At 45.1% G+C, this 27,777-nt stretch overlaps 1 protein-coding gene and 1 long non-coding RNA gene across 7 annotated transcripts in view; one reads left to right on the top strand and one right to left on the bottom strand.

Moving 5' to 3' along the window:
* LOC134517738 (dual specificity protein phosphatase 13B-like) overlaps positions 1 to 27,479 on the top strand; it is a 30,393-nt gene extending 2,914 nt beyond the window's left edge. The window contains exons 1-5 of one of the 6 annotated variants that reach the window (XM_063339576.1): positions 8,524 to 8,614; positions 9,355 to 9,383; positions 23,652 to 23,863; positions 24,981 to 25,201; positions 26,362 to 27,479. In XM_063339576.1, coding sequence (XP_063195646.1) covers positions 23,703 to 23,863; positions 24,981 to 25,201; positions 26,362 to 26,588 — 609 coding nt within the window. In that variant the 5' untranslated portion in view covers positions 8,524 to 8,614; positions 9,355 to 9,383; positions 23,652 to 23,702 and the 3' untranslated portion in view covers positions 26,589 to 27,479. The other 5 variants (XM_063339577.1, XM_063339578.1, XM_063339581.1 and 2 more) reach the window with 5 other exon arrangements.
* Positions 18,305 to 26,417, bottom strand: LOC134517740 (uncharacterized). The gene is made up of 3 exons (XR_010071721.1): positions 26,338 to 26,417; positions 21,430 to 21,574; positions 18,305 to 18,369 (listed from the first exon to the last, which is right to left on the bottom strand). It is a non-coding gene; the product is annotated as an uncharacterized LOC134517740 (long non-coding RNA).
* Positions 27,480 to 27,777: the final 298 nt, after the last annotated feature.

Raw genomic sequence — 27,777 nt, 5'->3', positions numbered from 1 at the left:
TCTACTTTTGCCCTTTGCTGCTGGTTTGATTTATTGATAAGCTGACGTCCCCTGCCAGACAAAGTAAATACATTTCTGCTTGTTTGTTTGGATTTGGAGCATCAGTTCTGATAATTTTCCTCTCCGCCAGAAGAAACTTGCAAGGTTATTAGAAGACTTGTGAGTTGAACCTCTTCCTTCCCCGACTCCCTATCCTCCTGAATTCTTGGAGAGGTTATGACCTGAATGATGGTTCTGCCTAGCAGTTATGGCAATGTAGAAATCCCTCTCTATTTCAGCATACACGAAAGCTTTGCAAAATAAGCATACTTAAGATCCTTTCAGAGGTCTGTTCGACTGTCTGTTCAGGTTTTCCTAAATCTTGCCAAAGAGCTCCACTGACAAGAGAAAGAGAAGACATTGTAGTGTAAAAAGATCAAATAGAAAATCACATTTAAAACCCAATAGTGCTAGGACCATCTTTATACCTCACAAAGCAGACGAGTGGTGGAGGAGGAGCTGTGTTTGCTTTGAAGTTCTCCATTAGACTTAATAGAGATTTATATGAGTTAATATTTCATTATAATTTATACTTCATTCACGTTACAGTAGGTTTTACTCTGGAAATCTTTTGAAGACATGGCATTGAAAAATCTGAAATTCATGTGAGTGAAATAATGCATCTTAATGGCTTTAGGCTGGGCAAAATTAGACACATGTGAGCAAGATTAATGGAACCTCCCATCAGGATAATGCTTCGCATGCCCCTGAACATCTGTCCCACAAAGCCACAGCTGCGAAAGCTGCTCCTGTTGTAAATTAGTACCTGCTCTCGGAGATACTGCTCATCCTGGGAGAGTATTGTTTCACCAGGGTAGAGAAGAGAAGAATAGGGAGCGAAGCTGAGTCAGTATGGCATCCATGCCACCAATGACATGATAGTGATCTTGTACAGCAAGACTTACTTACCCCAGCGGAGGGAATGAATTAGTTAGAAACTCTTTTCAAGGGCACTGGCAAATCACAGAAGTGTTTTTAATCTGTGGAGTGTGTTGCCTGTATTTCCTGCCTTATATACAGCTTAACTTTGGCTCCAGGTCTGCTCAGGGAAAAAGATTCCAGTCAACATAAGCAAAAGAGGTAGAATTAGTCCTGTAACTTCATAAAATAGGAAACAGTCTGCTGTGATGTGCTAGGAGGAAAAGACACCTTCTCACCTGTCACTTACACTACCCATAGTTCAGGTCATGATGTGACATGACATTAGTCCTTCATTGTTTTCCACTATCAACAGGAAAACTTATATTTCAAGTAGTGGTTCGGCAAGTTAGACTAAGGAACAAAAGCAAAATACTGCCTCACTAGTGGCACTTTGTTCAGAAAATGCACATCTGTCAGTAGGGTCTACACAACCCAGGAGACTAAACACTGAATGGTAACTCCTAGCTGAGGGAGGGTCCCATTCAGAATAATATTTAAGTACCTAAAGGTAATCTGGGTACCTGCTGGGCTGGCCAGAGCACCTAAACTCATGCAGCCGTGCCTGCGTCCCCTCCCAGGAGCCCACAGCCTGGTGAGGAGCCGATTGCCTTCCGTTTTGCCCCAGTCTTGCCTTATCGTGGGGTCTCTCCTCAATCTGTTCTTAGTTCTTTTATCTCTTTTAAATGGTTTTTTTTTTAGTGTTTAGCTGAAGAATGCATCCGACAAAGTTCACAGGCACAGTGCATACGGTTCAGGAATGAGCTCCTCCCATGGGAAAGGACTACGCCAGAAAGAAGAGTCAGACCTCCTCTGAAGAGGATCTGAAAACCAATTTTCTGTTCTTTTGGGCCACCTAACCAAGTGGGTCATTAGGGCTAGTGCCAGCTCAGCAGAGGCTGCGAGAGTGTGTCTGTGAGCAGAGAGCACGGTGAAAGGGACTGTCTCAGCTACAGCTATGGCAGACTTAAATCTGCTTAAAGCAATCAGAAACCCATGGTGTCACCTGTAAAAGTAAAATTCCAGTGGAAACTTCCCTTGATTTTATTTTCCAGTACAAGAATTGAGGGCACCAGGTGAAGTCAGTCGAAGCCAGGTCTGAGACGAGAGGAGGGAGTTTAGGTGAACTGTGTAACCCCGTGCCACAGGATGCTGCACAGGGTAAAAGCCTGTGAAAGTTCAAAGGGTAGCTGGAAAACTTCATGGAACAGAAATCCATTCGGGGTTACAAATACCTAGAAACTCCATCCAGATCTGGAAGCTCATGAGCTGCAGCCAGCTGGAAGCTGGGAGAGTGTTAGAAAGCAGTATAATTCATGCTTGTGTGTTCTTATTCTCTGTAGGCATCCACTTACAGCCGCAGTCAGAGGCAGGATAGTGGTCTCGATGGACCTTCGGTGAGGCCAGAACAGCTGCTCTCATGGTGGTTATTTTGAACTCACCCCTCACATTAGCTGTCCCCTCTTTCCTGGTAGCTTATTATTAGAACTGGGTCACATGGGGCATTTGGGACCGTGTCTCGGTTGCGTTGACCGACATGTCTTTCACGGGGAGAGCTCTGTGCTGGCAGGCACAGCAATATAGCTTACGTGGGGAGAGAAGTAGTGTGGGTTTTTTGCATAAGATTTGCTTAATGCAGACTTCTCATTTTTGTGGCTGTTCCCTGTTCCATCAGGGATGTAGCGCTGAGCTAATCCGAGGAGGCGTCAAGGCGCGTGCTGTATTTAGAGACAGCCACCTGCTTGGGAACATCAAGCGGCAGCAGAGAGCACGCCTCAGCAGAAACGCTCCCCTGCGGATTCTGCAGCAGTGGCGTTCCCCCGGCTCTCCCCTGCCTAAATCTGCCCGTGGCCACCAAAGGGCTCAGCGCCTGGAGACGGTCAGAGCCTGCCAGCCCAGGAAGGCCCTGAGCCCACCACCCGCCCTGCCCAGGAACTGCCAGATATTTTGGACAGCTGCAAGGTGGAATTAAGTCACATGGGTAAAGGGTTTCCTAATCTCTACATAGATGATATGTAAGTGTTATTTGAGGCCGAGCTGTTCTGAAGGGCTGGGGAATACAGTACTTGTTAACATATGCTCTCCAACTACTTTATTTAGTTAGCGTTAAACTTCATTGCCTTAAAATAGACTTAAGATTAGCATAGAAGAAAGCAAAAGGACTGTCCATTAAAGAAAGAACCTACAGAACAGAATAAAATTAAATTAAAAAGAGAATAGGTCTCTTTATTGCTTTGCATTATTTTATAATTATTCAACAGATACGTTTTATAAATGCTGCAAACATCTACCATATGAAGCACAAGACAGATCCTGAGTACCCTTAAAATTGAACTATGATTGTTTTTTATCCTTTTCAGTTTATTTTTAACTAGAAGGGAAATTTTCACATAAACCCAAAGGATTCTAATACTTTATGTTTGTATGACAATCTGATTTGCAGTTGAAATTTCTTACAAAAAAAAATATCGATCTTCTGAATGACAGCAGATTTCACTGCTAATTTCTGAAATTTGCGTGGATGGTTGTTTCGCTCTGGAGCATGGAGAAAGCACACAGTCATCTGCAGTCAACATGCCCAGTCCCCAATGTTATGCTAAAACAAGTTCTTTCCACCAGCAGCAGATTGCAAACTTGTTGAAATAGCTGGAAAGTACAATTACAATAATTCCTAAATGAAAGAAGCAGGAGGAACTAACGAACCTTTGGCTAATTGCCCATTGACTACAGCTAAAAGTGGGCATTCTTTTAGCTATGAAAAAGCAAAGCCTAAAAATGAGCTAGGTGACTTTGGGGAAATAAAAGCAGGTTTTGCAAATGCAGATTACAAATTGTAGCCTGTTTCCTAATCTCACCGCAATTCCAACCGCGAGCGTGACACCCTGCAGAAGCGCCCTGTGCACAGCGGGTGGCTGCCCACTGGAAGGCACTGGTGGGCACCCAGAAACGTGGTTGTGCAGGTCTGGCCCTGGGTGGTGCAAGGCAAAAGCCATCACGAAATGCAGAGCTTCACTGAAGCAGAAGTTCTTGGTGATGAGAGTGGGAAACAAACCTTTGCTTTTCCAGTTAAACCTCATAACTATACTTGGAAATTAACTTTTTTACTTCGTTAGAACCATTTGGAGAAATAAGGATCTGCAGAACTGAGCCCAACATGTAGTAAAAGCGAAGATTTAAGACTCTATAAAAATCACTGAAATTGTATTGTCTTAACACCATCATTTGATTTTAGACATTCTTCTAAGTGCAGTTTTAAGACCTCCTTTTAATTCCTGTGGGTATAATGCTCCAAATTATTCTTGCATGTTTATTTTAAATCACATTCTGTCTCTTGGGGAAAAAAATGAACGGTGGGAAAAATAGTGTGTACATGTAGTAAAGAAAAGGTGAACTTTGAGAACATTCAGATAACAGGAGTAAAAATGTAAACTGGTTTGTTTGGTAATGCAACAGCTGATTGCTAATATTGAGGTTAAATACCAAGAGTTACAGTCTGCAATCAACGAAACTGGAAGTTTGTCAAGTGCTATAGATGGAATTTTCTTTATTCTGCCAACATCAATAAGACAAATATGATCAACGCCTGAGAATAAGGTTTCATGGGATATTCCTGAGGTGGAATGGGGAATAGAGAGAGGATTTGCATTTAGGGCCCAACCCAATACTCAGTGAAGTCAATAAACAGAGGATGTTTCTGTTATTGAGCAAACCTGTGCCAGCATCAGGGCTTGTGCCAGAGCTAAAATAACCTGAAGCAGTACTATCAATTGTCACTGCTTGTTTCTGTGGAACCAGTTATGTGCAGTTTCTGAGGAGCTACTTGAAAATTAAAGGTCAATCTAGAATTAAAGCTGTATTTTATAAGAAATATTTCTCCTTATGACTTTACCAGAAATTTGATGGTCAGTCTCTTTAAATAAGTTAAATATATCTAATAAAATAAAGCAGGGATGGTTGACTTTACATGATGTCTTTCATCCTGAAGGACTTTGAAGTGGTCAACAAACTGATTATTAAATATTTGTCTGGCTATCAGCCATTGCTGATAGGCAGGGCCAAGGCTAAGACCCTTTGGGTTGAAAGGTAAAATGTGCTACATAATAAGCGGCAGAGGGCACAAGATGTAAATTATCCTGCAGAAATCAAACTTCCTGGTGATTTTAAGTAGGCAGATTTATCAACTGGAGTTTTGCCAGATTAGCAAGGATAATACCACTCCAGCAAAGAAACATTGTACAACTGCAAGATAGTTTCAGCCTATGCTAAAACTTGAGTGTGTTCTTTCAACATACATATTTTAAGTCCAATTATAGGAACTTCATGAGTTACTTCATGAAGTGAATTTTTGTAAGGGATTTGGGACAGTAAATCCCCATGACTTTGTAGTCAAATAAAGCCTGTAACACTTGCTAAATTTAGAGGAAGTTATAGGCAGGAAACTGTCTTTGCAGAAGTGAAATAACTTGGAATTCTGCATTTCCCACATCTATTTTGAGTATATTCAGAAATCACAACCTTTTACCTTCTTTTACCACAATACTCTTTTTTACACAACAGGTCTCAAAGTGTGGTGGGCACTGAACTCTGCAGACAGGAATACATTACAAGGCAACAAGATATGTTGAGTTACGTACATGGCTCTCCACAGCCCATAACAAGGAAGACCTGAGGAGGTTTGGTGTCACCCGTGCACTGAATGCTGCACAGTTTGCATGGGGAAGTAAAGGACACCAAACTGTCCATGTCCATGAAATGCTTTATTATAGAATACCTGCAGAGGACTTGCCAACTTTCACCTTGGTGGACATTTCTGTACCACTTCTGAGTACGTTCACAAGGCCAAATGAATTACAGAATCACAAAATGGTAGGGGTTGGAAGGGACTTCTGGAGATCATCTAATCCAAACCACCTGCCAGAGCAGGGTCACCTAGAGCAGGTTGCACAGGATGGTGTCCAGGCGGGTTTTGAATGTCTCCAGTGACGGAGACTCCACCACCTCTCTGGACAGCTCTACCACCCTCAAAGTAAAGAAGTTCCTCCTCATGGTTAGATGGAGCTTCCTATGTTCAAGTTTGTGCCCATTACCTCTTGTCCTGTCACGGGGCACCACTGAAAAAAGACTGGACCCATCCTCCTGACACCCACCCTTTAAGTATTTATAAGTATCGATAAGATTCCCCCTCAGTCTTCTCTTCTCTAGACTAAAAAGACCCGAGTCCCTCAGCCTTTCCTCATAATAGAGATGCTCCAGACCCCTAATCATCTTCGTAGCCCTTTGCTGTACCCTCTCCAGCAGTTCCCTGTCCTTCTTGAACGAGGGAGCCCAGAACTGGACACAGTCGTCCCTCTCCTGGTGGTAAACTGCTGCTTTTACGCAGCACTTTCATTAAGTGGTCACAAATTACTTTAGCGGCATTAACTAAACCTCACTCAACCACTTGGGTAAACCTAATTATCCACTTACAGACATTCTTTCCATTGGCAGTTGGGAGGATCCTGAAAGATTAGGAGTAACCAACTATGTCCAAATCAGTGGCACGGATCACATGAGGTCTACTGGTAATTATCAGAATGTATCTTCTGTACTAGGAGAGGAAAAAAAAAAAAGCAATTATAAAGGGGAATGATGCTGTCTTTTAGTGAGTGGGAAGAAACTTCTGAGTTCTCAGTTGGAATCCACTGATTTTTGAAGTTTTTCTGTATTGATTCATCAGAATACACAACAAAAAAATTGTTACTTTCTGCTTTGAGAAACAGCCAAAAGCTGCAAAGAGCTATCACAGAGACATGCCAACTGGCCATTTACAAAGCCTAACGCCATGTGTTTTCCTGTCTTTCTGGACTCAGATCTCTAGTAACAAAAAGTGGTTCTCGATTTATGAGAGGGATGAATGTAATACCCTGGAGGCTACTTTATCTCAGCTGCTGTAAATTGGATCTCTCAGCAATGAGATGAGATGCGAGTGAGGCAGAAGTACGAACTTACGCAATCTGTGACCGTGGCACTATTCCGTGCAGCCTGGAACAGCACTACATGTATTCGTTCCTATTTGGAAGGGAAAAACTTTGTTCACTGCATTCTTAGAAAAAGCAGATCTGCTTCCCTTGTGCTGGCTTACCTTAAGATCTTCTGTCACTTTCCTCAGGGCAACGCTATCCAAAGAGCTATCCAGTAGCAAGCAATTTCATCAACCTGCAGGATTTACATATTGAACTGAGATACAACATACACCTATGTAAACTCTAAACTCTTAGAAAATAAAAAAAGATCAAAGTGACTGGGAGAAATGTCAGACAGACAATCTGGATATGAGATAAAGATGAAAGGAACATGACGTAAAGCTTTGGCATCAAACCTATCTTTCCTCTCTCTTTAGAAGGTAGAAGGTATTCTACCCCCCTAAATTAGGGGGTAGAAAGGGTACAGAAAGTAGAATTTCGTATTCTCCTCAGCCATTTGGTTAAATGGAAGCAAGAAATGTGCTAGATACTCCTCTGGGATACATTGCTGGATTGTTGTCCGTTCTGCTCATTAAAACTCATAGAACTCAACTCCAAGAGAAAATAGGCCTGTGTTTAAAGTTAAAGCCCTTAAGGATATCCCTGGACATAAAAAGATGCTAACCTGTTTTGCAGCATTGGGACCAGCAAATGAAAAGGGGGAAAAATGTTGTAGTCCAACACGTAGAAGTCGTCACCCAGATGGGGGACAGAATTTTCCCACCCTGGTGACAACACACGCTCAATGGTTGGGGACTTTCCAGACATACCTTCCTCTCCCCATGCCTTGTGCCCAGCCCTATCTTAGCTTTATGGACTTGAGATTTACAGCAAAAGTAGTAAGTTTTCAGCCATAAATTAGCCTTATTTTCATTCTCAGAATTCCTTATTCCCACCAAAATTTTTTTTATACAAACATTGCTGCGTCCCTAGCATCAGTGAGCACAGAAAGAACAAAGTTCTTTAATTTTACAGGAATATTTCATAAAGGAACTGATCTTTCAACCCAGCTGCACTTGCTCAGAAGACAGATTTCTCCCAGTACCCTGTCTTCTGGCAATGTTTCACTAAGGAAAGGGGGCTGCAAAGATAAAATACTAATCAGACTTTTGAAAGGACTGCCCAAATTGGCAAGCTAAACTAGGCCACCCTGGGGTAGTTCTCATCTTGGAGCTGGTCCTGGCAAACAAATTATAGTTTTAGACTGAGGTCCTAGACAGGCAGCGGTAAGATACCTGGGGAAAGTTGCTGGTGGCAATTCCAGCATCTCGGCAGAACTACGTAGCATTTGCCCAAAGCTCATTTGCCGCATGCATGCATTTCCATACTAAATAACGCAGCGCAACATCGGAACACCAATGCTGGGGCCAAAATAATCCTTGGGGAAACTCCCAGCAAAAAACAGTGGTGCAACCCTGGGCTGAATTTGCCCTCCTATTTCCGAAAAGAGGAGTCTGCCAAGGACGGTATGGCCTAAGACACGCACAGAGCTGGCGGGCTCTCAGGTGTCAAAATAGAACCAGCACAGCCGTCCGCCTACACCCGGTGCTTCACAGGCGAGACGCAGGCAAGGGAAACAATCAAGTTGCCTGGTGGAAAAAGCGGCTTCCCAGGATCGCTGTAGCCACGGGTGCAATTGTGATCAATCCACATTGGCAAGTATCAGCTTTCCATGTGTGTTTCGCCTAAGGCAGGCTGCCTGCCGAGAGCAGCTCGGGCAGGCTGACGCATGCTTGTTATCGCCGGCGTAAATATCTCTGCCTTGTGTTATTGTGGCACAAAGCAGCTGGACCATTTGAAAATCATTTAAAAAGCACTATAAAATTAGGGCTCCAGTGCTCTTATTTTATGACTTTCATGAGCAGCCATTGCCTAGAGAGAAATTATCCTCTTTATTTTCAAGGCTAAAGGTTCTTTTAACATTCATCAAAATCAAAGTGCACCCTTGATAATGCATTGAGCCGTTACTTATCTAGTACAGACTCTTTACCTTCCGCATAATATCACATTTGAGATCTCAGTTCTTCATATACAACTCATTTCATTGTGTCTGCTGTTGTTTTCACCAAGTGAATTTGCATAGTTTCAGGAGAGGCTGGCTGATGCCCTGAAACATATTCTTTCCATAATTCCTAATTTTTTTTTAATTTCTAGAACAATAGCCTGGAGTGTTTTTGTTACTGATCCTTCCATAAAAATGGTCAATTACCTCTTCTGGCAATAGATTTGCACAGACCAATTAAGCACTGTAAGCGAAAGATTTTCAAGGGCATAGATAGCACTTAGGTGCATAACCTGATAGACCCCCCTTTCTGCCTTTGAAAAATCTCTCCCCCACATACAAAAAAAAAAAAGTCTTTGATAATTTTCTTTTTTTCCATTCTTGTTTTCACAGACAGCTTCTTTACCAAACTCGGGAAAACGGTGAGTGAACCAAAGCAGCATGAAAAAATGCAAACAGTACAAAGGCAAAGCCATTCTTTTTAGAAATAAAGAAGAAGCGCAGGTGTATCGACCATACTTAAAGTTCAGATCTGAAAGGCTTGGGAAGAGACACTGCAGGAAATTCTCAGCCCCAGAGGCTGTGAGCAGGGAATGGTAAGTTCCTGCACGTCCTCTGTTCCATGGCTCAGGAAAACCATCGTTTTCCTCTATGTTGTTCAACCTGCCTTAGGTTTCTGTAAGAGACTGGTCACCTTATTATCCAGACATCAAATACAGACTGAAGATAAACATTTAGAAAGTCATAACCTTAGCTCTGTTCTCACGATTCCCTCTTTGGCCAGGGTTTTGTCTTTATTCCCTCTGAGGGTAGCAGGCTGCATTCCTGTGCCAAAAGGTGGCACGTTTTCAGATCTCTGCAAGGGGGGCTGGTTGGTGCTAATAGATCCCTCTGCGAAAGCACGTGTAGCCAAGTAGAAGAACTGTAAGGTCAAGATGCAGCTTCCTCCATGGAGGAGATGTAGCCAGCCAGAAGGCAGGCTGCTTGTGCGCGAGGGAGCCTTGCCACCATGCCAGCACCTCTGCTAGCAGAGGGAGTTCGAATCTTTAACCATAGAGGTCTTGCTTGTCGTCGCCCAGTTTCCGATTCATTGGCAGGATGCTTAAGCTAACACTGGGCACAGGATGGAGTTACTTGGTAATCACAATTGTTTATGGCCTTAGGAAGGTAGAAAACGGGACAGGCATGATCAGCAGGACCTAGTACAGTCTGCTGTCACCATGGATGAAGAAAGTGGGACAGGCATTTAGTAAGGCAGGATAAAAAAGCACCTCTGCTCTGTGGCACGTTTGTCTGTTCCAATAGTCAGCAAGCCTATAACCACCTTTACGTGTCTGATGATGCCAGAAATAGAGAAAAAGGCCCAACTGAGCTGACCTTGCTCTGGGCTCCTTCATTTCAGACCAGATTTGATCTTTTGGGTTAGGACTGATCCACCCAGACTCAGCCCTTGCTTGTGGCAGTGGTCAAGAGTAAGCGGGAAGAGAAGAGTTCAGTGTAGCCCCCTCAAGACGTGATCCAGCACAACCATGATTATGTCACCTGTGCAGGAGCTGCCTCCCTTCTGAGCTCACCTGTGCATATGCTTTTTCCCCTCTCAGATATATACACTTACCCAATAGAATAGAAATAGAAAATCCCTTCCACCCAGAGCTTTCAAATTCCCAGACAGTCCTGAATTTGCCTTTGTTTTGGGGATAAACTACCTGTGCTGAGAGGATTTTCCACTATTGTATTCACTAAAAAAGTCTGCAAATTAACATTTGAAGTTAATGCTTCAGTGATGAAAGGGGAGGATTTTCCTTTCAAGCGTGGAAGGGCAACAGTTGTCTATAGAGTGTTGTTTCCCCCATGCATACACACCTACTAAAACCTACACGTGTAAAGGGTATGTGCTTGCTCACTTCATGCCCAGAGAGGATTAAGCATACCCTGGAGGTGCTTTGACCTAGATGATCGGTTGTAGGAAGCCTGGCAAAAGGACCCAGGTTGTAGGATGTCCTGGAGAAGAGAGATTCAAAGTCATTTTGTGCTCTGTTAAACCTATCAATTTTCAGGAAGACTTAATCTACTTCTGAATATCAGGTGGGACCCCGTAACTCAGAGGTGGGCAGCCAAAGGGCAAAAGAAAGTTCCTGGATGCTGGCAGTGCTCTTGTGGTGTTGCCAGCAGCCACAGAGCTTCCATCGTTCACTTTACTCACAAGATGAAGCTGATTCTGCTGCTAACCACAGAACCAAGCTGGGAACAAAGTCATTTTACCAAAAGGAGCAATATAAGGAACAATACCTTAAAAAGCCAAGTAGGGTCAGAATCCTGAGGTGGAAGGTGTGAGGGCACTGGGGTCTGTGTTAGCATCATCTCATGGGGCAAGGGTGTTCCTGCCCGGGTGATGGTCGTCCATATCATCAGTTGTTTTTCCTCATTGTCACAACAGTTGAAAGTTGCTTTAAATGCTTTTCATTTGCTGCTTCGCTTTTGATCCCTTGTCATCCTCCTAGCCATCGCTGTGAAACGAATCTTGGTTCATAGTGAAAAATATATTCCCCACCTGGGAAGGAGATGCTGGATAGTCGGTGCCTATGTTATATAATTCAATATCTAGTAATGGATATTATTGACATCTCATTCATGGGAGATGTAGAAAAGATGGCAGGGCAGGTTAGACCTGAAGGTCTGGCTAGTCAATCATTCTCCACCAGCCCAGAGCGGAGTCTAGGGGAAGACAGCGTAAGAAACAGGACAACTTTAGAGTGATTCTTCCCCTGCGCATCTTCCAGCTTGTGGCCTTCGATACATTGGCTACTTCCTAAACCTCATGGTGCTTTAATTACTGCAGACCGGACAGAAGGTCTGGTCGTAGTAAAAAACTCCCTAATTGCCTGCCCCCGTACTGCCCCCAGCAAGCACCCTGCCTCCATCGGCTGCGGGAGGTCCGCTCCGGCGCGGGGGGAGAAAAGGAGGGGGCCGGAAAGCTGAGCCAGCTGCCGCCGCCGTGGGGCTTTGTCCCCGCGTCCGACGGGCCGCAAAAGCCACTGATAATTTTCCTCCATGCCCCGTTCTGAGGCGAACTCGGGACGGGTCGGCAGCAGCCTCCGCCTCTCCTCTCCCGGCGGCAGCGGCAGCCGGCGCGGTGTCGCGGGGGACACCTGGCGGGGGACGGTGGCACCGGGACCGGGACCGGGACCCGGACCCCACCGCCGGGACCTTCGGAAATAACTCCTACCCGCTAATGAGCGCCTGATAATTTTCACGGGTGCCCGATAACCTCTGCAAGTTTTCTTTAGTTTTACTTTTTTTAGAAGGATGCAGGGGAAGCATCGCTCTGGCTGGGGAAGAGGAGTAACCCCTTTGGTTAACTCAAAGCCCCCAGCCACTCTGACAGCACTTTCCAAACCAATTTCCATTCATGCAGAGGATTTATTTCCTTTAAGAAAAGTATTTGAATTGAAAGCAGCTGTGGAGAGAGCATGAACAGCATGGACTCCTCCATCCAAGCCCTCTTTCGAAGCTCCCCCAGCTCCTGAGAGGGGCTCCTGGCCATGGAGATGTCCCCTCTGTGAGACCCATGTGACTGGAAGGTCAGTTTTCCCCTGGAGAACAGGCAGGAGACATGCTATCTGAGGTGACCAGCACCACTAGCCCACTGCTCAGTCCAGCAACTCAATGCAACAGGTTGTCAGTGCTCGGGCACGTTCTCCCACCCAGCATTGGTCCCTTGCTGGCCCTCCCAAACGCCAGAGGAAGGGGATGTTCACACTCTCTTGGCTCTTTTCCTACTATGACTGGAGGAAATAGGAAAGGGTAGAAAAACATATTTGGAAAGAGACAGAATAAAAGACTTAAAAAATCACCCTGCTTTTTACTTTGGGTGATTGCATTATGGCCTGGACTGGTTTGTTCAACAGATTTTGCCAGTGGAGCAAAACCAGGCCAGACTGCAAAGTGCATATGAAAAATGAGCACTGTTGCAGGCTTTTCTTGTACAGAAAACCTGCACGGGAAAGGATACAGCATAGATCATTTGATGTATACACTCAGGTCAATACCAATTTAATTCATCCAGTACATTTCACATTTATCTTCTATCCAACAACCAGTGCAGCTCCTTGTATATCAGTAACAGCTTCTTTTAAAAGCCAGTCATGAGTATACTATGCATTTTTAAATCATTCAACATTGCTTTCTTCTGCCATCTTCTGGCAATATGAAAAACCACAGCGTTTCACTAACAGCAGTGTTGCTGCGCTGGTCTAAGGCAAGGGTTGTCAGTAAAGGCAGTGTATAATTAGATTAATTGACATAATTGGGAAAAAATATAGCCCTTCTTGCTTATTTGACAGCTTGCCTAATTCTTCTAGCTCTACCAGTTGATCTAGTAGCAGCGGCTCGGTGGTTATCCCAGGACAAAACGCCTGTTTTGTAGACCTTGTGCTTCTTGAATGTCTGTAGCAGCAAAGAAGAGTTGCATAACGTGTGAGGCTTTATCATTTCATAACAGGACTTCATTGAGCGTACCATAAATATTTTGAAGAGAGTCCTTTTTGCCAGTTTTGCTCTCGGCTCTTCATAGTTCCTTGACAAAAGGCATCTTTGTTTCCTACGCGACCACAGGAAGATCTTGTCCGATAGGCAAGTAAAGCTTTTCCTTCTACTGCAACAACTATTTCTTTCTGGTCTCTCAGTGCAAACACCAAAAATCGTGCCAAAGCACCTTGCATTGTTTGCTTAGTTCTAAAGCAAAACATTTCAGTATTTTGTTAAAAATGTATATAAGATTTAGATAAGATTAAATTACCGTTTCTCTGTGTCTTTTCCCCTTTTCCTGCAGTCATCCAGAGGTTCTTTGTAAATGACTAGTCCTGATCCCCACTCTCCTGTCACAGTAGCTTTTCCCACATAGTTTTGCTAAAAATATGAAAGTAATATATGATAATTAAAAAAGGAAAAAATTCAAAAGGAGAAAATGCCAATATTTTTCCTTAAAATAAACTCAAAATTCAGAGCCAGTGAGAAAAACTAGTCACAAAATTCCAGCCTGCAAAGAGAACATAAATAAAAGCTGTTCAAAGCTTTGTGCATTTTCACTAGCACCAGCAAAAATGACTGCTTGGGATGCCAGGCATTGGAGAGAAAGGATGTTAATGCTTTTTATAGCTCATGGATGGCTCCCATTACCATTGTACCTGAGAAGCTTGAAATCCTTAATGTATTCCTGCTCACAGCAACTTTCTCAAGCGGAGGCCAAGCCTTCCCGGGGCTGTGCTGGAGGCACTGGTGTTTGCTTTGGGAAAATGGACTGTTACATTTGCAGCTGGTTCCCAAACTGTCTATTATAAACTGCCTGCAGCAGGCACAACCCTCAGCAAGGCTGCACCCCTCCCTGCTACCTGTGCTTGACTCACCCTTCCTGGGGGCCAGGAGACTCCTGCTTCGCTGGAGGCTCTTCCTCCCTCCATCACCCCCTCGGCTTTGGCATCTATCTGCAGTCCACACCAAGCCTCAGCAAGAAACAGCAGCAAAAAACCTGACAAGGTAAAGGTGAAAAAAAAAACTCCAAAAACTTGCTGGCACATGACAAACCTTGCTCCTGCCCTGTCTGACCAACTGCAAGACTCCGGTGGCATCAACACAGTTTCTGCAGAGCGGGGCAGCGCTGCTGGCTCCTCACAGAGACAGGGCAGCCAGGAAACCGGCAAGGGAACTCCTTCCCACAAGCCAGCAAATGGCAGGACAAGCTCTCCCTGTGACCCTGGGACTGGACATCTCACAGAGCAGTGTGTCCCCCCAGCCCTTGGTGCCTCATCCACCACCGCCTGGAGAGACGGCTGCACCACCCACAGCCCCCGGCTGCTTGCACTCTGCTTTATCTGGTACCCCAATACCAGGGAGGAGCAACAGGAAAACCACCTCCAGCTTTATTTCTTCAAATTCAAGATAAGAAGTTAGGAGCAAATATTCATCAGACACATAGTCAAAAGTTTGCAAGAGAAAGTAATCACCAGTAATCACCTCTTAGCTGCTTTCATGCACCACATCAGTGGTCAATTCCTTTGACACAAACTATGACCTTACTTAAAAGATAACTTAATTTAAAAAAAAAAATCATTATTTTAAAGTCAGCAATTAAAAAAATCTTTAAAAAAATAATCCTGCTCTGCCCCAACAAGGCTGAGAGTGTCCCTTGAAAGCTTTGTGATTTGCCTGAAAAAGCTTAAGTGCCAAAATAGATCTTCCACTGTAGAGTTTTGAAGTCTTTTGCTCTTGATTCCACTGCAAAGAGTTTGTACAGCTTTGTCAACCTCAGAAAAAGGTGCCTTTCTCATAGGTACCCTTTCATGCAAGGCAAGGCAAGGCGAGCACTTCACTGCTTGCGTTAAAAGCGCAGGGAGAGACAGACAGCTCAAAGACACCACTGCCAAACGACTGAGGAATATCAAAAACCCTTTACTCGCCCCTTCAAATATTCTGAAATCTTGCAAGCTTGACAGCATTGTCAATTTTGTATTGACAGCAGCAGTCAGAGAAAAATCATTTGAGGAGTAAATCAAGGAGAAGGAAAAAAACCCAACCCTTTAATCCACAGTCACACAAATCCATACTGCCTGCAGAAGGGCAAGAGCTTTGGAGCCCATTTTAATAGCAATATATTAACATCCTTGTTTGTCTTTCCTGAGGCTTGCAACGCATTTCCCGCCCCCCCGTCTTTCAGACCCTGGCCTCTTCGACATCGTTTGTGTCAGAACTGCCCATAACTTACACCTATCGCCAGCCTGTGACACCGAAGAGACCTCGGCAGTGACAGTGCTCATTGAACTGTTATCAATATCAAGGTCACTTTGTTTTTCCCGCTCTCGCCGGAGCTCCTCGGCCCTGAGGACATGGGGTGCCCACGGCAGGTCTGTGCCTTGGCGCCTGGCAAGCCGCAGCCTCTCTGCTCCATCGCTGCCGTTATGTAAGGTTAGAGCCGAGCTTCTACTATTAGAAGCAGTTAGCTGCATGGTGACTGCGTGCTCGCCTGACTACAGTGTGTAGCACAGCTACGGCTGCTGGCAGGCATAGGACTAAAAACTAGAGCTATTTTAATTCCGGGAGAAGCACGAGCATAGCCGAAATGCGTCAAGAAAAACCGTAGTTTGGGGGTTTTTTAATTCCTAGCTGTGGTACCCTGGACAGGAGTGCCCCAGAAGAGAACTAAGGGGGAAATCATCACCCCAGGCTTGACAGATATCCACAGCCGAGTCGGAAATTATGGCAGGAGCCTGTGGAGGGCAGCGCTGTCTTGCTGGGGATGGTGCGCTGAATTGCTCAGAGATGCCAGCTGCTAAGGTAATACTTCTTTTTTTTTATCTCCTTTGAATCTGAAAACTGCAGATTTGAAAGCTGTCGTCCTGCCACAGCCGTGGTGTGTCACTGCAAGCAGGACTCCCCATTTTTCCACCCACCGCCTCCATTCTCCAAGCACCCCTTCCTGCAGTGTTAGCCCCGTGCGTGGGCAGGTGCCTTTTCCTTGGCTGTGTGACTTAAATGTGGCTGTGTGCTCTTAAATGGGAGGCTTGAGGGAGGTAGGCTGGGGGCCAGAGGCAGCATGGAGGTTCTCCCCCCTTGGAAAGATATGGTCTTGGGAAAATATCTGCAGATCCATTACATTGCAAAGGAAAGGAAATGCTCTCGAGGAGCACTTCCATGAGAAAGCAATAACAACTGCTTCCCAAAAAACAGTGGGGCACAGGTGAAGCTCCCCCCACCAGCCTGAATCCTGCTGCCAGGACCATCAGCCTGGCTTGGGAAGCTCTGGTCCTCCTGGGGGCTTGCCTTGTCCCAGCACAACAGTGGCTGCGTGACCTGGGATGGGGCTGCTGGAAGGAGCTGTGTGAGACCCAGTGGTGGGAGGCCTCGCTGGGACTCCCCACCTCACCCAGGAGCCCACCTGAGCTGAGACACTCAGGCTTCGTCTCCACCTGCACCACTTTGCAGCTCTGCCCATACCTGGCCATGCACCCCCTTGACTTCCCGCTTCATCCAGGACGTGCTTCACCACCGTGGGCTCTCCTGGCTACCCCAACCCCTGGCTGGGGGCTGGTTACACTCACCTGCCCTGCCCCCTGACTGCTCCTGCTCCTGAAACAGCCTCAAGTGTCCCTGCCGTCCCCAGGTGCTCCCATCTCCCGTGGGATAGCAGCAGGCTGTCTCTGCCCTGCGGCAGCCCCTCCAGCCCCACAGGCAGCCCTGCAATGGGAGGGCTCATGGAGGAAGGAGCCTTTTCCTCTCCAGCCCAGCTCAGGCTCCTCGCAAGCAGAAGCTGGTACCTTCCACCTCAGTTTGGAGGAGTCAGAGAGCCCCATCATAAATGTACAAGGCTGGGTGTGAACAGAGGTGTCGGGAGGGGGACAAAGCAGCAAAGAGGTGTGAAGACTCAGATTTTCTCCCACCCAGTAAAACACGGCAGCCACTGTAGGGTGAGGGGCATCTGCGAGCTGAGCCGAGCCGAGCTGCGGGGGTAGCCATGGAGGGGGTTGCAGGGCTGCTCCTGCTCCTTCCCCACACTGCGGTTAAAGAGAGGGCTGTGTTTTCCAGAGCCCTCGATCTGGCATCTTTCCCAGGTAGTAAATTCTCTTAAAAACCGAACCAAACAGAGCTTTAATTGTACATTCTGCTTTTCTCTTCACTCTGGAATAATGGCAATGGCATTAATACAGTGCTGCATTGAACACATACCCGCACTGAGGCCGAGGGACTGATTCTGCTTTCCATTATTCAGGGGCACTGCCTCTGGTGAGGCACATCAGGGTTTAAACAGCGAGCAGGAGCAATGAACTTCTACTGTTCCCTGCTGTTTGAGTGTGGGCAAAATAAAAGGCCATAATATATGATGCAGTCAGCCAAGAAAGCAATATTGCTCTGCCATGTGCACGCTGTACATCGAGACGAGTCCAGGATCTCATTTCTAAATTCCCATAGGTGCCTCATTTAAACCATCAGCCATAACCTGCTTCTCATTTTCAATACCACTTGGTATTAGAGCTGCAGTGAACTGCTGGTGAGAGATTCTAATTCCTGCAAACAAGCCCCTGTAGGCCTGCAAGGAAAACAGAGAGTTCCCCTCTCGGTTGCCTGCTAGGTTCCCATCTGGCTGTTTTAACTTTGCTATTGCTTTTAAATGTGCCTGTTTCTGCACACGAGGCTTTCAGCTCCACCTCAAGAGACTCCTGGGTTCTCTTAGCATCGGATTCTGGCCAAAATGTAGAGACACAGATTGGGTCTTCTTAACAAAAAGGAAGATCAGATTTCACATTACAGTATCTGAAAGATTAATTCCACTTACATGATCATTTCCCTGTGAACCACACTTCTTTCCATCTGGATTTTTCCATCAGGAGGACAAAGAGCCATAGTGTTAAGCACTACCTGCGAGAAAAGAGCGAGGAGGGTAAAAGATGAGTGCAGAGATGCTTGCTGAGAGAAAAGAGAAGAAAAAAACAGAGTAGACAGCAATTGCAAATGCATTGAGAGACCTTTTTATGTTTCACGTGAGTTATATTCTGATCTCATGCTTTGGTATTTTGGACCATTTAGTTTGTTGGGTTTTGAGGTAGGTATTTTGTCAGGTAATTTAGGGTATTTGGCTGCAGAAGATTTCTGTATCATGTTATTGTTATCTAGTGTTTGTGTTATTGTAGTAACCACAGGTCCAGCCAAAATCAGTGCCCTGCTGTGCCCGAGGCTATCAATAATCTCATGGAAGATGTTGTTATTGAAAGACGCCTTGTCCCCATCCAGGCTACCACCACAACCACACGCAGAGCTGTGGCAGCCGGGAAGGTGCTGGCAAAAGGGATAGAGGAAAGACGACTTGGGGCCCAACTAATGCTGTGCCACAGACTCCTCCTGGCATTTCAGACAGTCATTTCATCTCTCTACAGCTCAGTTCGGTCTTTATGAGACAAGGTAACAACCACGGCAAAATGGCAAGAGGCTTCCCCCATTACAGAAGTGAAAATTGGGGTTAGGCAAGTAAGTGGCTGCTCTGTTAGTTCGTGTTCATTTTTAGCTAAACAAAACATGTTTTTTTCAACAAGGAACAAGCCAATTCATCTTGTTTTAATATTTTAAAAGATTTTATGCAATGCTAAGGTGAAATTCCAAAACAAAAGTAACTTTGAATAGGAAAATGAAAATGGTCTTTTTTTTTTGAAATAACAAAATGAACTATTTCAAATCTACAATATTGAAGTGTTTGCTTTTCTTTTTTCATAACTTTGCTGAGTTTTCTTTCACTGGAATCTGCAAATGCAACACAAATCTGTTAAATGCTTTAGCCAATTCAAGTCAGTGGGGGCTGTGCGTTTCTTTTCTTTTCTTTGCCAGAAAAATCTTCAGTAGGAAATGGTAATTGTTTCCAGTGTAGAAAAAGAAAAAAAAAAAAAAAAGAAAAAAAAAAAGCCTTGCAGACTCTAGTACTCAAGTGGCCAGATAATATCAGGAGATACAAAGCTCAATTAGGTTGTTGCAGATGAGATCTTGGAAACACCAAGTCCCGTGGGAGCTGCACGCAGTGTGCAGTGCCGGCCCCATGGCCACTTGTAGCCTGTGCTCGACAGGGAAATCCAAGCCTCCGTGACACCTAGAGAGGGGACACAAGCTCCACAGCTCAGATGTGGAGCCAAGCAGGTCCCGGCCATTTCGGGTGCCCCCCAGTGCTCTGGGTGTTTGGGAACTGATGCACAGTGACAAAACAGTTTTAAAGCTTGTGCTACCTTGTACTCTCCCAGGGAAGCTAGGAGGTTAATGCATCTGGACAGCCCTTAAAATCTCTGACCCATCTCAAATGTCTCCTATAGGTAGAAGGGGTTTGGTTTTTTTGTTGTTGCTGTTTTGTTTTAAACAAAAAAAACCCCACAAACAAACAAAAAAAAAAACCAAAAAAACCAAAGAAAGAGAGAGAGAAAGAGAGAGACAGAAGGGAAGGAGGGAAGGATCAATCTAATGAGAAGGTCTTTAGGTACTTGAGGTTACAGTTTAAAAGCAAAGTAATCCTATCCAACTTGCATGGTCTAGATCTCTGCAGAAAATGTTAGTGACCTTGCAAGACAGAAATATTTTTTTCCCCCAATTACAAGGGCTCCTGCCCTCCTGCAGTCACTGGTTGTTTCCATCTAAAAGAGCTTCTAGGAGCCACCCAGAGGGAAAAGCTTACAGAAATGTAATATGTGGCGGCGCTTTTGCTAGCTTTGCAGTATCTTAAAGTAGAAGCGGTGTGAGGGAGGGGAAACCCTCAGCAAAGTCCCTGGCCTTCAATTAAAAAATTCATATTACTTTCCTTATTAGTCCAATCACCTGGTATAGCAATTTCCAAGCTCACCCCGAAGGCCCCGCAGAGCAATTCAGTTTCAAGGCCAGCGCAGTGCAGAACAGAGCGGTGTGCTTGGGAGGAGTGATGCTTCGTGTTGACACGAGGCACTCGCTTGTCTGGCATTAGTCATGTGAAGCAAACGATGCTGACGCACTTTTTGGAAAGAGGATTGCTGTATGAAAGGGAGCTCTGTTACAAAGCTCCTCTCTGGCTGCAAAGGCTGGAGTCACCTGCTAAGTTTCACCGGCACCAAAACGACTCAATTCTTGGAGGCCAAGAGAACCTCCTCAAAGTCAGGTCTTGAATGAGAGGCCTCGCAATGTAATTCCCTCTCTCTGCTAATCATCTCCATTACTCTAACTAGCTGACAGTTGCGGGTACTGGTGGATGAAAAGCTGGACATGAGCCGACAACGTGCGCTCACAGCCCAGAAAGCCAACCATATCCTGGGCTGTATCAAAAGCAGCGTGGCCAGCAGGTCGAGGGAGGTGATTCTCCCCCTCTACTCCGCTCTGGTGAGACCCCACCTGGAGTACTGCGTCCAGCTCTGGGGCCCCTAACACAGCAAAAACACGGGCCTGTTGGAGTGGGTCCAGAGGAGGGCCGTGAAGCTGATCTGAGGGCTGGAGCACCTCTCCTATGAGGACAGGCTGAGAGAGTTGGGGTTGTTCAGCCTGGAGATGAGAAGGCTGCAGGGAGACCGTATAGCAGCCTTCCACTACCTAAAGGGGGCCTACAGGAGAGATGGGGACAAACTATTAAGCAGGGCCTGTTGCAATAGGACATGGGGTAATGGCTTTAAACTAAAAGAGGGAAGATTTAGGCTACACAGAAGGAAGAAATTTTTTACAATGAGGGTGGTGAGACACTGGAACAGGTTGCTCAGAGAGGTGGTAGGTGCCTCATCCTTGGGAACATTCAAGGTCAGGTTGGATGGGGCTTTGAGCAACCTTATCTTGTGGAAGATGTCCCTGCTCATGGCAGGGGGGTTGGACTAGATGACTTTTAAAGGTCCCTTCCAACCCAAATTATTCTGTGATTCTATGACAGGCTACAACATAAGTTTAAAGCACTGGGGGCTAGGACAACTGAAAGTTTAGTATCCATCTGCTTACCTCCACAACTTCAGCTTTTAAACATCTGCAGCAACTGAGAGTCATCCACACTCCTTGAAAATGAGCCTGTGGTCTTATGAATCTCCTGATGTAGAACCCGTATTATCTTTTTCTTGATTTCCTTTTACTGCTTCAGCTTAATGTTCTGTAACAGTGAAAGTACGAACAGGTCATCATGACGATGCTGGCAGTAGCTCTTGAGCGTAGTGTGTGGCTTTCTCCAGGCAGTAAAACTTGTAGGGCAAGGCACAATATCTTTTTTTCTGTGCTATTCTTCATGCTAATCTGTGCTGGGATTGCACAACATACTCCTTTACCAAAGCTCTTGGTGTTACATGCCCTGAAAAATTCGTAGGGTTTTTATCCATATATTCCTCTCTACTTCCCTGCAGTTCTTTTCCTTCATCATTAAAAGTAAAACCAGTCAGCTTTTTTCCCCATCTCTTCCATCATTTTTATTGTGCTTTTCATATTTTGCTTATTAAGTAGTTACCCTAGGGAAACTTCCTTTTTATTAGAACGTACAAAAAGATATAACTGCTCTTAACGTTTGTGGGGAGGGGGAGGGAGAAGGGGGCAGGGGAAACAAATTTAGGCTGAGGTCACAGAAATATATGTGGTGTTTTCAGTAATTTGCCTTGCATCATATCTACTTCTTTTAACATTAGCAACAAGATATCCTTCCTTGCTTTCTGCTTATGCCCCAAATCAGCCTACACTGTTGAAAAAAAAGTGTACCTGGAAGTTTGGACACAATTGTTGTTTTTGCTTTAGAAGCAACATCCTGCTGCTGCTGTGGGGCAGGGGACAGACTAGATGACTTCCAAAAGTCCAATCTGCACTTGTTGTCTAGAATTGCTGAGAAAATAAACCCAAACTCTAGATTTAGGCATTCAGGCGTTACAGCGAAAGCTGATGCTACATCAGAATAATCACAGGCCACCCCACTTTGTGAAGAGTTCTAGTGTGACTCCCACGTTGATTATGGCTTTAATACCAACAAGCAACCAAACAAAGCTCATCAATGTTCTCTGGGGGCGAGAACAGCAATTCAGGATAATGAGATCCTGGCAGGAGAAATGCTCCTAAAGTCTCAGAGAAGGGACTGCTTGGATATCTGTGAACTCTTGCTCTCTACTGAGCTCTGCTTCAGGCTGGACCGGCTGGCCTGAGCTTCCTGGGTCTAAACCAGCAAACAACATTGCAAAAGGGATGTCCGCGTTCCGCTGCGTGATCTGTGAGGCAGCACAACAGTCCTAGATGGGATTCTTAACAGGGCAACCAAGCCACACCTTTCAGCGCTATAATTTCCCCAAATTCCGATGCTCTTTTTTTCTCCCATGCCAGGTAAGTGCCCTGCCCCTCAGACGAGAGAAACAGCCTCCCTCTGGAGGCAAATAGCTATCACGTCGTTTATACGAAGTGGAACAGCTCCCAGAGGAGAGACTGACAGACAGACGCGAGTATACCAGTATAGCTGAGTGTTCAGGGGTATCCACCCGAGAGAGGGGAAAAAAACTGGTTCAAATTCTCTCCATTTCTATTTATATATGTACATATATATCTATCTATATATGTACATATATATGCATGTGAAAATTCCTTCATATGTATACATGTATGTATCTATATACATGTGTTTAAATACATCCCTATAAATGAAGGAAAATTGTACACACATACACTTTATATATGTATACACATATATTATGTGAACATATGTCTTACATACACATCCTAAGATTTCCACCTTGGCCCTAGAAGCTTAATAAGTCAGTCCAATGATTCATTCTTTCAAAAACTTCCAGTTTTAACTAAACAGAACCAAGCGTGCACCAACACTTTGGTAACTCTCTAACATAACATACGGCAGCTTTCCTGTATACGCTCATCAGCGCTGCAGTAACAGAAATAATACCTGCACCTGTGAGGTTCAGCCAGTGCTGCATTCGGGTGGCATGGGATGTTCTTCTTCAACAGAGTTTCTTGACAAGAAATTAAATCATATCACCTTATGCTGCTGCTTTCTCCAGGGATGAATTACATGCCTGTAGAGTCCTACCACAGAGTCAGTCCTGCTCTCTGGATGCTTTTAGTAACACCTGCAGGCCCTGCTGCACACACCAGTTATAATAATGTAATGCTATTTGGAGGGTAATGAACAGGACTAATTTCTGGGGAATATGATTTCTGTATGAAAATTTTCTCTTAATTCATTTCAGAATAGCTGTCTCTGATATAGCCCGAGTGCGTGCGAGAGAGTTGCGAGAGAGATGCCTCACACCAGAGACTCTTCATCTCCGTCTAGCAGCGCGGGGAGCAGAGCTGCCTATGAAACACCAGCGCTATCAGACCTCCAGAGGCTCTTTTGGTTCAGAGGAGGGTCTGATAATCATGTGGACCAAGTCTGGCCAAATATTTACCTGGGAGATGCGTAAGAACACATGATTCTATCATTAAGCTGTTACTGGTCCTGAGGAGGAGGAGGAGGAACATGGTACATACACTGGGGAGCAGCTTTTTGGGTCTGCAGGAATGTTTTTGCGATAGAGGCTTCCAAAACTGATAACATAAGTAGTTTGTATGTAATGAACAACATGACATACAAAATGGTGACTTATTCATAGCATGCCTTGGTTGGGTTTTCTATATTCCATGAACCACAGCAGATTTAGCAGGGTAAGAATTATTTCTATTCTAGACAGAAGCCCTTAAAGAACCCATCCCAAATTGGTGTCAAGTCTGAGATGCGTTATCTGCCCTGGAAAACGTGCTCTAAGGCAGCTGGCAGGAGCACAGTAGCCCTCACACTCAAATAGGAGTAGCAGGATCAAGACCCAGATGGGGAAGGACACAAATGAATTACACAACAGGGATTTTGCCAGTCTGAATCCAAACTTTCTTTCAAGGATGGTGAACTGAAAATATCAAACAAGAATTTTCACGCAAATACCTTATTCTTGTGACCATTTCTATTTTTTGTCATTTCCTTCTATTTGGATTACCGCAGATTACATAGATTATCAGCTCATTTTTCCCAACTCCTTCTCCTCATGAATGCATTAGTTTTGTGGAGTAAATTCAGTCCCAGTTTATGGTGGGAAGGAGGTAGAACCTGGCTGGGGAGCATGATGCAGCTGCTTCATGTCCAAACCAGGAATGAGATGCTGCTGCACCTGGGTGGGTTCTCGCCCTTGTGACCCATGCATGCTATGAATGAGAGAGTAGCTCTAGAACTTGCTAAACAACTACTTAAAGGAGAAAACTTGACAACTTTACACAGTAAGCCATGCTCCTGGGGATTAACTGCTGGTAGGCATTTGTCTAACTAACAGTATCCCATCAGCAAGTCTGTGCTCTTGCTGCTCTCCACAACACGGTATCACATTTTTCGTGTGCAAAGCACTATGGGCTTCTTGAAATTTGCTTCTCTGCAAGCGAGCTGCAGTTCCTGCATCCTTCCCTAGCGGGAGCAGGCACTAACTTTAAACCATGCTATTTTAGCAGAACGTTAGGAGTCTTGCCAATGAGCCCTTCATGTCTTTCAACAGGTGGGCTGCTAGGAGCAAAACTACTCTTCAAAGCCTCAACATTACTCATATCCTTAATGCAGCAGATGGGCCATATAGCATCAACACAGGAGCCAAATATTACAAAGATCTGCAAATAGAGTACTACGGAGTAGAAGCATTTGATGATCCTTCCTTTGATTTAAGTATCTTCTTCTACGATGCTGCCAATTTCATAGGCAAAGCCTTAAACACTTCAGGAGGTAAGAGGGAGGCAAAGAGGAGCTTTGGGAGGAAGTTTCAATGCGAGCCAAACGGCTTCTCCTTGCAGTAAGAGGCAGCCAGCAAAGCTCAGATCCAGCATACGGTTCGAGAAGGCACATGCAGAACTGCCGTGCGGAGGACCGGAGAAGGGCGCCTATGCCATGTGCTGCAGGGAAGGTGTCCGTGGCCAGGTCCCCGGGAGCTGGGGAGGGCCGGCTGCCCCAAACCCAGCGTGATGGGAGGAAGGGCCGACACCAGGAGCAGAGTGAGAGGGAAGGGCAGAGGTTATGGCACAACGGGTGCTCCCCCACGGGCCCATCCTGCAGGAATTGGCAGGGTCCGTGTGCCTCCACATGCACCTCACACCCTGGCATGGGCTTCTGCCCAGCGACCCAGCCCCGGGCACCAAACCCTTGGTCCCGCTCCCCGATGCACTCAGCTGGGAGCAGCGGCTCTGCCGCGCTGGCTTAACCGCTTCACATGCTTAAGTGCTTCGCAGAATTGGAGCTTTATTCAGACTGTCTATTAAGCTAGGGAAGCAGCAGAAGTTAATGAACTAAGTCAAAAACTATGAGCCTGACCCACAGCCTGCTGAATTTTTGTCAGCAGAGTTTGGATTATGGCCTAGTTATCATAATTTCCATTTGTTCCAGAGTTTGCTCCGACTCTGACTGGCTGCGAGATCTGCTGCTTTCACTAGAGTGCTTTATTAAATCCCCAGTTATAGCTCACACTGGGCTGCTGAGATACAGTAAATTATGAGTCCATTTTTACAGGCAGACTATCCTACAGAGTTTATGGGACTTGTCAGTGATCACAGTCAGGGCTGGGCCAAAATTTTCTGCCAAAACTGTTGGGGTTTTTTTTTTCCACCGAAAACTATACTAACAAGTTTAGTCACAGAAAGCTTCTCCTTCCGTAGAAAATTTCAACTATTTTAATCCAAGGCCTAAGTTAGACGCATGAGGCCAGTATGAAATACCACCTTGCCTGAGATGTATGGCACGATTTTACGCTAAACCTCCATGAAAACATGAGTATCCGCTAATCATCACTGTTATTTTCCTAACTTGTTTCTAGTAGGTTTTGTCCTCCCTGTGCCCCTCTCGCTTTCGAAATGCGAAAGCCCACTCACCTTGCTGTGCCTCTTCTTTCGCAGGGAAGGTGTTCGTTCATTGTGCCATGGGGGTAAGCCGCTCTGCGTCGTTAGTGCTTGCCTTTTTAATGATCCATGAAAACATGACGCTCGTGGATGCTCTGAAAACAGTGAGTGCTCACAGAGACATCTGCCCAAATTCAGGGTTCCTCAGCCAGCTCCGGGACTTGGACATTAAATTAAATGAAGAGAGGAAAGGAACCAGAGAATCTGCTACTAAAGAGTTGTAAGAGAGTATTGCTGAAAGAGAGGAGAAAAGATGTTATTTGAGCTTCCTGTATCTCTTTAAAATGAATTGTATTTGTAAACTAAGGACACAAGTTTATGATAAACCAGAATGCGTGTTATTATTAAAAGTAGCTTTTTACCTGACCTTTCCTTTTTGCAAAGCCCTCCTAGATTATACTTACGATTGGTTGTATATTGTATCCCTCACTTTCCACCTTAAAACATTGCTCTCTGCTGGTAAAAAGAAAAGAAAAGAAAAAAAAAAGATATCAGGTTCCACTTCAGAAATAGCTGTGTTTCAGCAACTAGTGAAGCTCATATCACTTTATGAAGTGTTAGGCTATTTGAGGTGAAAGATGGCATATTATTTATGCTACAATAATGCTTAGAAGTTTTCTTATGAATCAGCTTCCCCAGCCCTTTGCTCCCCGTATCTGAAATGGTTTGTATTTTGAGACCTGAATCTGGCACTAGTTAGTTCTTGCTTTTACAATTGGTGGAGCCCCTGAGTTGAGGGTAAGAGGCTGTTCAAAAGCAGAGCAGATGGGAAACAATACAAGCCACTCTTTAAGCAATTATTCCAGGTCTATTTATAGCGTTTCCCCTTTAACTGTTCATTAAATATAATTTTTGTAGTCCTTGAAACTACCTTTGTTTGAGAGCGCATTCGAGTACCGCTCATCTACCTTAGTAAAATCCATCCAGGCGATGCTGTGGAAAACGCTTCTGAAGAGGATGGTGGGTTCTCAGCTGAGGCTCCAAAGATCTGCATGGGCAGTGGGTGCGGGTGCAGGAAAGCATTTGACAACAAAGGATCCCAAATTTGCCTGACAGTTCAACATTCAACATAAAACTTCGGATTTTCTTTCTCAAAAATAAAGGTCATTAACATTGCAACATCGTGTTCCGTGGCATTTGCTTTTGTGAGGGGACTCAAGTGAAAACTGAAGGGACACAGGAACGGCAAGGGAGGTGCTGACAGGCATCAGGCTTTCATCTTTGTGTCTCTGGGCCACCATAAGAGCACTCAATAGCTACTGTCATCTGATGGATCAGTGCTGCCTGGAAACTATGTGAAGCACATCTGGCTCTCGGTTCCCAGCGGACAAACATTCGCAGCACAAAGCCAGCTCAAAGCCAGCTCGGGGATGGCAGTTGTTTGCATTCCTAGTACCAAACTTAGGAATGCAG

The sequence above is a fragment of the Chroicocephalus ridibundus genome, chromosome 6 (genome assembly GCF_963924245.1).
Source record: "Chroicocephalus ridibundus chromosome 6, bChrRid1.1, whole genome shotgun sequence".
NCBI classification, from domain to species: Eukaryota; Metazoa; Chordata; class Aves; order Charadriiformes; family Laridae; genus Chroicocephalus; species Chroicocephalus ridibundus.
The sequence above is the reverse complement of the archived record's forward strand: the minus strand, read 5'-3'. Positions and strand labels throughout refer to the sequence as shown.